We start from the raw sequence: 13319 nt of genomic DNA on the forward strand, positions 1-13319 counted from the left end.
ATTAAGATATTAAAACTGCAGAAACTAATTCCTGCAATTAAAAACAGGGAAAAAAAAAAAAAACCACCTTCAGGTTTTCACGCATTAGTGATCTTAGACTGCATCTCTTTCAAAAGCAACTGTAAATAGCATTGTGAATTTTCTCTCTAATTTCAGCTAATCGATTTTTTTAAAGTCACTTTTGGGGACACATTGCAATTCAAATAGACTCAAGTTGCAAATAAGTGAATGTTTGAGACCTAGCCAAGAGAAGAAAACAAAACCAGCAAGCTACCCCTCCCACACCCCACCAAAGAATTACCATGTTTACCCAAATCCAAGACAAGGTCCTCCCCGACCCTCACAACAGCATAGGGAAAATTCTTATCTTGGATTTTAGTATTGGTCTGAGGCAAAGGCACAGCTCAGCTTGGGCCCAGGCTGCAGGCTGAGCTGCTGCATGCCCTGGGTTGGAGTGGCTCGTTTGACAGGGGAGGGTATACATGGCTGGGGGTAGTAGGGGGGGAAATTTGCAGCCTTCTCTCCTACCACTTGTCTCTCCTGTACCTGTGCCCACTCCCCTGACCTCACTTCCCTCCCAACTGCCCCCTCCCCTGTTACATTCTCTAGCCTTGGCTTCTGCAGCCCAAGCCTGGCTGAGCCAAACTGCCACTGCCTCTCCCAGGCCAGACTGGGCTGGGGCTGAGTCAGGGCTGTGCTGCTGCTGACTGCCCCAGACAAGCAGAGCTATAGCAAAAGGAAAAAGGAGCAAGGTGCAGGGGGCAGGCAGGCATGCACGTGGCAGGGAACGCATGGTGGGGGGGGAAGAGCAAGGGGCAGGGGTCTGACCTCTCACTCCCCACTACTGCTTTCCCCACCAGAGCAATTGAGGGGATGAATTTAAAGATGACCTTCCACTAGTTAGAGTCTATACATGGAAAATTATACAAAAATTTATAAAAATTTCCATGTACAGGCAGTCCTCAACTTACAACATTTCACACTTACAATGTTTATAAATTGACACCTGTTTCAACTTTATGATGTCAGTTTCAACTTTACAACACTTGATCCGATGTGACGCCACACCAGCAAAGAAGTTTGCTGCATTGCTCATCTCCCTGGAGAACCTCTGTCCAAACTTCCTTGGACACTTTGTTTAAGAAAGCAGACAAGATTCTAGAAAACCTGAGCAGCCAATGCTCCTGAGAAGACTCCAGCCAAGAACTCTTCAAAAAGTCCAATCAAGAGCCTTTCAAAAAGTCCAGCAAAGTCACCTCAAAGAAGTCCTTCCAAATAAACGTGATTGCTATTTACAACATAAATACATTAATGTAGCTATATTACTCATTTATAATTGATTGTGTACAAAATTCTGGGATATTTTGGCTGAGGAATCAATCCCACGTTTATAACATTGTTTCTTATGAGAAAATTGGTTCCAAGTTAAAATGTTTTGACTTCAGATGCAGTTTTCAGGAACCAATTGCGTTGTGAGGACTGCCTGCATAGACACTCATTATTGGGGGGGAAGTAGTAAACATGGTAGCATGGAAGTAGCCTTGCATTCAGGTAAATATGGTAGCATGACGGACCAAAATAAAAACTTCTCTATTCATATTTGATAGCCAGTCTCTATCCACAGGTGGAACGATTAAAAGGGCCTTAACTTACATTCAGGGAATTAGTTTTTAATCACTAATTTATCCATACCTAGAAGAGAAGAGAATGGGCAATTTGTTTCCCTCCCCACACCCCACCGCACAATAGTGAAGACTCTTAAGTATTGCACCTCTGAGGGGGCAATTAAGGTTACATAGCAAACATTATTCAGTATAATTTTCTATCATTTGAAAAATAAGGACAGTAGTCCAATCTTGCTCTATCAAAAGACAATTTATATTATGCTAAATTGCTTTCTGAAGAAAGCATTTAGAATATAAGACTGAATTAAAAAAAGAATATAAATTAGCGAACATAAAAATCACACTAAACATGTTACACTGTTCAATGATGGTATGCTGAAGAATACAGATGAAGCATTAATCGGCAAATGAGTTATGGTACCTTGTTATGTACAATTCCATTTTCTGTCTCTCCTCCCCAGCCCTGCGCTTCATCAAACGATGGTGCATTTTCCCTCATGGCACAGTATATCTAGAGGAGATAAATGACTACTTTAACAGGCCATACAAAAGTTATGTAAAACTTCTGAAGACATCCAGTAACTCCCGTGTCAGAGTTTTGTTAAGTTTGTCATTTGAGAGATGCTGGCAGGCAGCCCCCGCGCTGAAGTACCCTCATGCCCCAGCCAGTCACATTGGTGTCTACATGTTCAGTGTTGTGAAGCCTCATAGGGCTGCACATGTAGATGTGAGATGTTTACGGCAAAGTAGACTAATTAGCTCATCACTAAACATCCTCAGACGGGCCCACTGTGGTTTCAGATAGTTCTTCTGACTTTACACCCATGCTTAAATTTGGCAGCATAAAAGCAGCATTAAACTAACAAGATTAGTCATTTATGTTGCTGCAATTCAGAAATGTATCTAATCACCTAACCCAGGGAGATTCTGGTTCCGTGGTGCTAACTCTGCATCCCTCTAACAAACTTAACAAGACTCGTTCCACAGCCAGCCCCTCCACAGCACGTTGAGCCAGGTCGGAGCAGCCCCAGGTTGGCTGGCAGGCTGACCCCCACTCCCACAAGTTCCCTGACAGCTAGGGCTGCTACAAATTGGGTTCAATGTGGTGTGGTGATATAAGTATAGGTGTACCCAGTAAAAACAAAACTACACTAGTTATCTCCCACATGTGAACCAAATGTACTCTTGCAACCACGAACACTGGAAGTTTGAAGGTGGGATTTTCAGGAATGCTTCTCTTGTGTAACAGCATGCAACTAGTTGTCTGGCATGCATACCTAAGTTTTTAATGAAAATCCTGCCCATGGAGTTTAAATTTAAGAGAAGCAGTGATATAAGTTCACAAGGAAAACGTCTTTGTAGCAAGCTGATTTTGAGTCCTAACATACAAATTCATTTAATCATAATTTTAAGCATTCAAATATTTGGCACAGCAACATCTTTTGAGTACAGGCATTCATCAAAATCATAAATTAACTAGTCATTTTATACAGCATTACAAGTCATAAGGCTGAGAGCTAGTTTTCAGTAACACAACAAATATCTTGTGTTTTCTTTAAATATCCCAAGTAGCATAATGGCAAAACAAAGTCATTAAGAGGCCTCTTATGAAACTAACATTCTATTCAAAAGCCGGAGGAGGCTCAGATAAATCAGATAGTACCTTAATACAATCAATTAACCAAACCAAAGCTGCAACAATCTGTGGCCATGTGTGTGGTGCTCCCACTGTATACATAGAACTTTTTGATAAAACAAAAGGATACCTACAAAGAAAGAAAAAGCTTGATCAGGATGACTTTCCCATAACAAACAAGATAGAGCTCTCTCACATATCTCCAGGTTCACCTTGCCTATAAGAAGAAAGCAACCTAGATTCTCCTACATATCTGAAACAGAATATTAACCCACAATGGCAGGGCTGCAATATTCTTTTGGTGCAAGGAAAGTTATTTCTTGCATATACAATGATTCTGTTGGGATCAGAAAGGGTAATGCCATGCTAAATATTAACTGGATCCCTATCCCATCCTATTATACTGGACAATTTTTTTGCTTTCTGATCCTGAAGAAATCTTAGTTCTTATTCTTCTAGGCTGCTGTCACCTCACAGAGAATATGCTACTCTGAAAGATTCTCCCATTTTCTGTCCCAAGCTTATCTTCGCTGCCCCCTGCAATATGCATAAGTAAGGGCATGAGAGACCAGCAGAGAGGCCTGCAAAGGACAGTTCTACAGAAGGGCAGACTGGTGTGGTAGAGCTGTATGATGCCCAATTTTCCATGATTCCTCAGGCTAGGTCATACTTTCCCAGGCCAGATTATGGGCCAGATCCATTCCATAGACCCTTAAGTAGTGGCCCTGGAGCTAAGAATTAAAAGGATGAGGAGTTTAAGAAGACTTGCTGGTAAATGAACAAAGTTTCAAATGCAAGTGTCAAATAATGTAACTGTCAGCTTGAACATTTAAAATGAATGATTTAAACTACCCCTCCAGCCTGGGCAACCAGATCACACTGACATTTTTCACTTGGGATTGGATACCAGGTTTGTGTCATTGTATTTTTGTTATCTGGCTCTAAAGCAAAAAAGATAACAGTATTATGGAGAAGAGTAGAGGTGCATTGATACATCAGGCCAATATAAATAAAATTAGCCCTACTAGAAAATTTGGCCAATAGATTTAATAGACACTAGGGCTGGAAGGGGAAGATCATTGAGTCCAGCCCCCTACCCCATTTTCCCTATGCTGATGTGAAGGTCAGGGGGGACCTTGTCTTGGATTTGGGTAAATATGGTAATTCTTTGGTGGGTATGGGAGGGGTATCTTGCTGGCTTTGTTTTCTTCTCTTGGTTATTGAAATATATTAGGAGAAGCTAAATTACTAGACCCTGGGAGAAGTCTTTTTTTTTTTTTTAAATCTAGCTTACTACAATAATTCCACATTTGAAGTGGAATGCTTAAGTCTACTATGAATAAAGCTTGTTGCACAGCTTAAGTTACAAGGGAAGTTTCCAACATAAAACATTTCTCTCATTCTATAAACCCAGACATCAACAGCTCCATGTTAGTGCCAGGAAATTAAAATGTGAAATCAATTATTAAAGTCTGATTATTTCATGCAACATATTTTAATTTTAGTGAGTAAAGTGAAAACAAACCAAACACATATGTAACACTTCCTAAAATAGATCATATAGAAACAGGAGTAAAGAAATTGATGAGAACAAATTTTTTTTATATATACCCAAGCTCTTTAAAAATTCTGGGGATTTCTTCTTCAAACTTTGAATCAGGAAGCTCATAAGAAGGGCAGAGGAACCCATAGATAAAGGTGAAGATCTTTAAGAAGTCCTTAACTGATGGAGACTGGAGTGATTTCATGGAGACATTATGGGCGTAACCATTCTCAACAAGATACTGTAAAAAAAAAAAAACAACAGCAAAACAAAAATACATTTTTGTCACTAACATATCTGGTAGATGAGCATTGAGACAGATTGTACATTTGAGGTCAAGGAAAAAATAGATTAGATTAAAATTAGCATCATTTGGATTCAAAGCAAACATTTAAAGAAAATGGTAAAATACCTCACAGAGCTGTCTGATACACTGCTGGACAAATGCTTTGTCATGAAGTGGCCTAGGATCCTTGATCTTTTCTGTACCAAACACACCAAACTGACTGTTACGTGATCCTCCAGGACCACTTGTTCTAGTGTGGGGGGGAAAAAAAGGCAAATTGTTATGATAAATCTGGAGGATCCATCCATGTAGAACTAATGAACTCTGCTTAAGTCTCAATTCTTATCTCATGTTCTTTTGCTAAAGAGATGGAGGGGGGGGCAGAGTATCCATCTTCAAATAGAATAGCTATTAAAGTATATAAACATTCAAATAAATCATGCCTGTACAGAGCTTCAGGATGACTGTATCTTGGCTGAAGCCAGTGTTCTCCAACTACTCAAAGAGCTGTCATTTTAAGGGATGGAATCAATAGTCCTGAAAGGGCTACAAAATGACTCCCAGGGCATTGTGTGTACATGCCTGATGTATGTTTACCAAAACAACTGCTATACTTCCAACTCAGCCAAGGACAAAGGACATGCAGGGGTCAGAGAAATGCTTCAAAAACACCCTGAAGGCAAACATTAAGAAGAGTGGCATTAACACCGCAAATTAGGAAAAATTAGCTTGGGACATGATTACAAGGAAATGGCTTGAGAGAAGGTTCATCTTACTTTGAGGAAAATCATCTCACCCTAGAGACAGAAAAACAACATAAGCAGAAGGAAAGGAAACAAGATCAAGAAATCTGTGGCAGGGGGTCAGCTAGATGATCTGTTCAGATCTCTCCTGATCCTAGCTACTATGAAACTTTGTGGTCCAACCCTCCCTTTAACTACCACCTGTGGCATTTGCCAAAGAGGCTGCGGCTCTAGGATTGGTATTCTTGGCCATCAACGGGCTAATTTACAGCCCTTCACTTGACTTATGGGAATGATCAGCCTCGATCGTGAGGGATCACCACCTGTAAGTGCTGAGTTGAGATAAAAACTTAGGTTTCCTGAGTGAGAGGGGACCTGTCAAAGCTGAAGGACCCCAATTATTGATGTCAGACAGTATTTCATGTTTCAGAAAAGCTATTTGTTAGGGAAGAACGGTTCAGCAAAGCATATCTGGAATTCTGAAAAAACTGGGACTTTGGGTCAGTTCTCTCTCACTGCATTCTTTGGTAGGGAATGGTATTATACATGGCTCTCGTTTCACATAGATATTTCACATGCTGTTTAAAGTGAAGAGTTATTTTTGTTTTTTAAGCAATCCTTTTGCAAAGTATGCACATTATTGCACAAGAATGGAACTCTGGGAAAGAACTACTGGGTGGTCAAGAAGAATGTCAGCAATGGTTTTGGGGGCCCAAGACTTCCTGTAGGGGTAACACACTTTCTGTGTGATGGGGAGGTAGAACCAGAGATGACAGTGACCCCTGCAGCAGCAATGGGGGGGGGAAAAAAAAGGGAAGCAGCACTGGGACAAGCCCAGAGGCTGCCAGTTGGACAGCCCTGCTTTAGCTTATTTCTCTGGGTCTTCCAAATGACCAGTCAAAAAAAAAACCCAAAAAATCCATCTGAGGCCAGTGTGCAGTCAGTCCATTAAGAAGAGTTTTCCTACTGACTCTCTTGTTACTGTACTTCTTATAAGGCAGAATAAGTCTACCTGAGAAGCTGCCAAATTCTGCACTTCTGAATACTTGTGAGGGGAAGGACAGACTGCTTAAATTGCTCCTGCTCTACAGCTGCATCAGGCTATTGATCAGGAAACCAAGAAAAGGCAAGGACATTGATCACAACCTGTAGATCCTTACATGCTGCCCCAAACCCATTCATTCCCAGTAGATGCAACTCTCTAGGGGAAAAATGGATCACAGGAATCTTTGAAGAGTCATAAGTATTATGTGATAGCACAGAATCTTCAAGTTAGCCATACCTTTTCCCAAAAAAGCTGACTTTTCTTTCTGAGGTACCAGATGCAGGCTTGCTCAAGCTTAACTTCCCAAAGGTTGTTCTGTCTTGCCTGGAAAAAAATATGTTTGTATAAATTTCTTGCAGTTCAATTATTTCATCTCTTGGCTCACTTAAGAAAACAACACATACTGAAAATAAGCAGCAAGTTCAACTATTAGAATTAATTTATTGGCAATATTAACTAGTTGAAGACTGTCAGATGTACAAAACACTTTTGTCAAATGATTTTATGAGCACCGATACAAAAGAGAGGTCAACTGTGAGCACTTAACATTTTTAGATCTCAAAGTTATTATGCATCGACTATACTGCATACATATGCACACAGTCTAAATCAGCATATTAAAGTTAATCCCATGGTGCAAATAATAGTTTAAGGGACAAATCCTGCAGAGACCTGAATACATATCTAATGCAAAAGTCAGAAAGTCAAAGTTCATCTTGACCTCAGTGGTGAGTGGGGTTAAAAGAACAAGTTTCTATAACCAGTGACATAGAAGGGAGTCATTAGGTTTGACTACCTTGACTAGGTACATTTGTACTAGGTTAATGGGTACCAGTTCAAAGCTGAGTCCAGACTCACACATCTGGATCCGGGCCTTTGCTCTTCTCCTACCTAGATACACCCAACTTTATGGAAATCCATTCTGAATGACACAATTGTAACACTTACCTTTGAGGTGTTTGTAACATCCTATTGGAATCTTGAACTCTCAAGGGCATTGCTGACTGCCGACCGCTGCCACCACTGGTACTCGAGCTCCGCCTCATTGTGATTAAACTATGAATCATAGTACATTGGTTTTAGAGAAATATTTACAGCAGAGGTGACCGGCCTAGAGCCTGCATGCCACAGATGGCATGGGCAGTCTGTGTGTGGCATAAGGCAGATTGGAGAGGGGATGGCAGCACACCCACAGATACAGCAAGAAGCAGAAAGCAAGGCAAAAGACTACACAGAGGCAGGGGATAGGAGTGGCACTTGAGGCAAGTATGGAGCCAGTTTGTGGCATACGTGCCAAAAAGGTTGCTTCTCACTGATTTATAGGATCAAGGAAAGCATTCCTTTTATAACAGTGTAACTGTTTCATGAAAGCGCTGGGCTGAACTACAGGAGGCTAGAATAGCAATCTAATGGCACATTCATTTCCTCCTTTAAAATAATAAAATTAATTGATTTAGCTATTGTGGTCCTGAAGTACACCTTCCAGATGTGATCTGCGAACTCAGGTAAGACCACACACACACAAAGAAGGAGAGTGTTACTAAAGGGCAATCCCCAGCCATTTCTTTAAGTGTTCACCAAGTGCAAAGCTCATTAACAGCAACACTAACATTAAATGAACTGTTTCGCAGGTAATCATTTCAGAAAAAGCACCTCGCCTTCATGACAACTCTACCAGTTCAGTTAATTTTATACATTCATTGGGATAGATATAGCAGTAGTCTAGTTCCTAGAACTCTAGTAACAATCCCTGGGAGGGACAAGACTCCTGAAGTGCTCACCCACCCTATGGAGTCACAGAGCATGTTATCTAGATGGCCTTCCTAGAGGACCTTTGTGGCCTTACGTAGGCAGAGACAGATTTGGGACGGAAAAAAATTTCCCTAGCGCTTTATTTTTCCATGGAAAATTTTCCATTTCTAAAAATTCATTAGTAACAATGAATGGATGCCAATATAATATTAGGCAAGCTTGGTAACTTCAAAGTTGTAATTAATGTTTTTCCAGGTTATTATGCCTAGGAAGTATGTGAGAGTACATATACATTTTATTGATTTGCAAACAGCAGGGTAAATACACTCACATAATAATCCAAACCAAAAATCAACTTATGAATTCACCTAACCGGATGTGCAGGTCAAATCAAAACAAAAGCTAAAATTCTCATTTCATCTCAGACTACAAATGAAAGCAAAACCAAAAACTAAAACGGTGATTAAATTTGTTTCACTTTCAGTACAGCAAACACACAGGGCAGTATCATTTCTTTTCTTGAGCTGGGGAAACTGGAAGTGTTTGCATAAAATCTGTTAGCTTTTTTAGGCATAACAATAATTTAAAAAAAAAATTACATAATAGATAAATAATTAACCATTTCAAATCAGCAGAGTGAACGTAGTCCGATAGCCAGACTATACTTCCCTTTGGCTCTGCAGTCCCCAGGCAACTGAGCAGCAAGTTGAGCAGCAGAGTGTTCTTTCTGGCAGGGAGTGGGGAAGCAAGCTCCCTGTCACTTCTTCTGATGCATGAGGCCAGACTAGAATAGGCTAAAATAAAGATCTTTCCCCGCTTTTGTTGCAGGAACTTGGAAGATCAAGAAAAAGCAGATGAGACATTAGCTCAAGCTATATTTGCAAGTGGTACATCTTTTTCCATAACTGAAAAAATCAATACAGGAAGCAACATTACAAACTAATTCGGCCATCATAAAAGTTACTGTCATGCTATCGTTTATCACTTTCACTTTTGAACATTATGTTAGCAACACTTAAGCCAATATTCCTGAAAGCAATTACTACCAAATTGTCTCCTTATACACGTGAATACATTGCCAAATTACTGAGTGAAGAGACTGAAAGTGCAGGTCCCTCCAAGGTACAAGCCCAGTAACATGAAAGCTGCATGGCAAATATTAAAGGCGGGAATGGAGGGATGCCAGATAACAAAATATGCCAGTTAATTGAGCGACCCAGGCTGCCGCTTCTTCCTCTGCATCTGGGGCGTCCCGCTGCTTTTCCTGCTGCATCACTGCCTCTCCTGTGGGCCCTGTGAGACAGGGAGGCAGGGCCCCGCGCAGCCTGTTATGTCCCTGGGCCACGGGGGCTCAGCAGTGAAGGCTGCTTTGCCCCGGGCCATGGGGGCTCAGAGAAACTGGAAGTACCATGGTGGGCACTTCCAGTTTCATTTCATTTCACAAGCTGGCATGCCAGTTAATTGAGCATGCCGGCTAACAGAACTTACTGTATTTGGCTGGCTTGCACATGGGCAGAATCTTCTGGCAAAGACATAGTAAATGTGAATACAATGAAGACAATATTGGCAAGCTGCAAAGCAATTGTGAAGGTATTCAACAATCATCATTTTGTTGCTAATCAGACCAAAGAAATTAAGAAAGAAAGAAAGAAAGAAAGGGAAGGAAAGTGCATTTTTATTGCCAGTAGAAACTAGACGGGGCTTGGCTACAAAGTGTTTAGTGTACATAGTTTGCTGCACACAAAGAACTGTTTGTAGTGTCCTTCAATAGATGACATAGTACCCCAGATTATTCCCGTGAACATTTGGAAGCAGATTCTTGCTAATGATGTGTTCTGGGTTTGAATTCAAGGAGCATTCAATTTGCTACTACCACTTTCAGTGGCTATCAAGAAACTTGAGGGAGATACACCAAGCCTTTCAATTATTCCAGAGATATTCAGACAACCGAATGAAAATCTAACTGAGCTTTTGCCTCCTTTATCTCTGTCCAAAATAGTAGTAAAACAAATGTTTACTAAGAAATCTGAGTTTTGCTCTTATCCAGGTCATCTGGCAGCAAACTTTCTGGATGCTCAACACAGAGGACAACATTTATCAGAAGATGAATTATCTACCGCTCTGAATACAATTATGAAAGTAGCTATAAATGTCCCCAACATAGATGAAACAGCCGTGATGACAGACATTGCCAAGCACCGTGCAAAAAGAAAAAACTTTGGAGCAAATACATCTTTTGGTGCACAGCAGAGAATATTTCTCCTCTCACATGGTAGAAGGGATACTGTAACACTTGACTGTTGCCCAGGATTGCTCTAAGGATCTTAAGCATTCCACCAACAGCAGCTTCTTGTGAACAAAACTTTAAGGCTTTCAGCTCAACCAGAATAAAAAAAGAACAGACTAACAAATGAACATGCTGCTAAGCTCATTTTTATTTCTCAGCATCTCTTGCTTCTGAAGAATCAGTCAGAAGCACAATTAGTGACAAAGAACCATCCTTTAGCAAAAGAGAATGTGGTTCAAGTAGATCTGTATTAGATTTGCCTCAATTTGATTCTGAAATGGAACTAATAAGTAATGCAAGTGATTCTACAGATAGTGACAGTGAAACTGGAAGTGCCACAATGGCCTCAGTGGAAGAGAGTTAAGCTGTAGTTGTCCACTCACCTGCTTCAACAGAGTTTATCATGCACAGTTCTTTGGGTGTTCTAAAATTAATGTGTCAACAGCTTTCAGTGCCTTTGGGTTTTTTTCTTGAATTTAAACAAACACTGTAATGAAAGTATATGTTATTGTGCATTGTCTTTACAAGTATTCCAATAAAAATAATTTCTTTCCACATAAAGCTTTGAATTTGTTTGAACATAACATTTAAACCATAGTAAGTGTGCTATATGTAATTTTTTTCCTAATCAAATATTTCAGTTCAAATACTTGGGACATAAAATTAACACAAAGGTACTATAGTTTTGTTTACTAAATACAAGTCAAATAAACATGCTAAGTTAGACCTTGCTTTATTTAGGGCACTGGAAAACTTTCCAATTCAAAATTTTCCGGAAACCCACATCTCTGGGCAGAGATTTGGAGAGTATAACTTCAGCATGCATTAATTAAGGTGTTTGCAGAGACCAATAAAGTAGATGCTGAAATCTGACAACGTATTGAACTGCATCTGTTGTAGCATTTCAGTGGAGTAGCTTACTTCACTGAGGATAATCTCAGAAACTGCCCAGGTGAGAACGAGTGAGGCTCAGCCTCATATGGAGCATTGTAGGGATAACCATGGGAGGCAAGGGGAATACAGCCAGGATAAGCCAGGACAGACTGGGTCTGTGTTACACTGTATGTGTCCGGGCCTTGCAGCCAGGAGTTGCATGCTGCAGCTGAGACGGGACAGGCAGGGCTGGCTCCCCGCCTGCCACCCCCGCCATAACACCACATGCTACCACAGCCTACCCCCCCACACCATCCTACATACCCCACCATAGCCACACACACACACACACTAACACCCTTCCATCCCCCCACCATACTCCCAAACACACCCACACCCTCTCATACCCACATCCTCCCCCACCCCCCTTACCCCATCCCTCCAAACCCCATCCCACACTTCCCCACCCCAACCATATACCCCACTCCCTGTCCTTCCTCACATAACACATTCAGCATACCCACACCCCACACCCACTCCCCAATCATACTACCCCCATATACACCCCCGGCATAATATACACGAGAAATAGTGTAATTTGAGCTATTACACAATCGCCTCTAGATATGCTGCTCAAACCATAAATCAAGGCAAAATTTTTTTTAAAATAAAAAATAAATAATGTATGATTTGGTTTTTTTCCAGTTTCAAGATAGCAATTCCCCCCCCCCCGAAGTACTTCTGGGGCAAGAGGAGGGACTTCTGGTCCCAAGACAGTGACCAGGAGGTGGAGCACCTGCCAGGGGTGGCCCATACAGCTCTCGGGAACTCATTAAGCATCCCTCCAGCTGAAATAGTTGCCCACCCTCAGTCTAGCACCTTCCTCTTTCAAGCCCCCTGCGGGTAGTTAAAGGCTGCTATTAAATCCACTCTCAGTCTTCTCTTCTCTAGACTATGTGAACCCAGTTGCCTCAGACTGTCCTCACAAGTCATGCCCTCCAGCCCCAGAACCATTTTTGTTGCTCTCCGCTGGTCTCTCTCCAATTTGTCCACATCCTTTCTACAGGGGGGAAGGGAGAAACTGGGCACAGTGCTCCAGATGTGGCCTCACCAGTGCCGAGTAGAGGGGAAGAGTCACTTCCCTGGCCCTGCTGACAGCGCTCTACCAGTGCAGCCTAGGACGTCATTGGCCTTTTCGGAGGAGGGCACCGAGGCACTGGCTCAGGCTGCAGAACCTCCGCCCTCGAAGGCTTTAAACCCCGGCCACACAAAGCCTCGGCCACACAGAGCCCCAACCTTCCTTTTCTAGGGTCCTAAGACAGGGCGGGACGTGCGGCCCCGGAAGACGTCCCCAAACCCCTCCCGTAACCCGCCCCCACTCACCTGCGGACCGTTGCCGCCGTCGCCTTAACAAATTTCAAATCCACCCGCCGCTGTGCCTGACGTCACGAGTAGGCAGGCGCGAGGCAGCGCAGCTCAGCTCAACGGTGGCTCCCGCCTTCCAGCCCTGCGGTGTTTCATTGGATGTA

At 41.9% G+C, this 13319-nt stretch overlaps 1 protein-coding gene across 7 annotated transcripts in view; it reads right to left on the reverse strand.

Moving 5' to 3' along the window:
• NDC80 (NDC80 kinetochore complex component) overlaps positions 1-13310 on the reverse strand; it is a 30210-nt gene extending 16900 nt beyond the window's left edge. Inside the window, exons 1-10 of one of the 7 annotated variants that reach the window (XM_090039752.1) lie at positions 13174-13310; positions 11301-11404; positions 10119-10201; positions 9250-9461; positions 7827-7934; positions 7116-7202; positions 5217-5340; positions 4873-5045; positions 3289-3391; positions 2047-2136 (exon numbers count right to left, since the gene is read on the reverse strand). In XM_090039752.1, the coding sequence (XP_089895878.1) occupies positions 2047-2136; positions 3289-3391; positions 4873-5045; positions 5217-5340; positions 7116-7202; positions 7827-7934; positions 9250-9461; positions 10119-10201; positions 11301-11322 (1002 nt within the window). In that variant the 5' untranslated portion in view covers positions 11323-11404; positions 13174-13310. Of the gene's footprint in view, positions 1-2046; positions 2137-3288; positions 3392-4872; positions 5046-5216; positions 5341-7115; positions 7203-7826; positions 9536-10118; positions 10202-11300; positions 11405-12901; positions 13103-13173 lie in introns of those variants that run through there. The other 6 variants (XM_090039753.1, XM_090039754.1, XM_090039758.1 and 3 more) reach the window with 6 other exon arrangements.
• Between the last annotated feature and the right edge of the window lie 9 nt (positions 13311-13319).

The sequence above is a fragment of the Crocodylus siamensis genome, chromosome 3 (genome assembly GCF_052110815.1).
Source record: "Crocodylus siamensis isolate JL-2025a chromosome 3, ASM5211081v1, whole genome shotgun sequence".
In the NCBI taxonomy this organism is placed as follows: domain Eukaryota; kingdom Metazoa; phylum Chordata; order Crocodylia; family Crocodylidae; genus Crocodylus; species Crocodylus siamensis.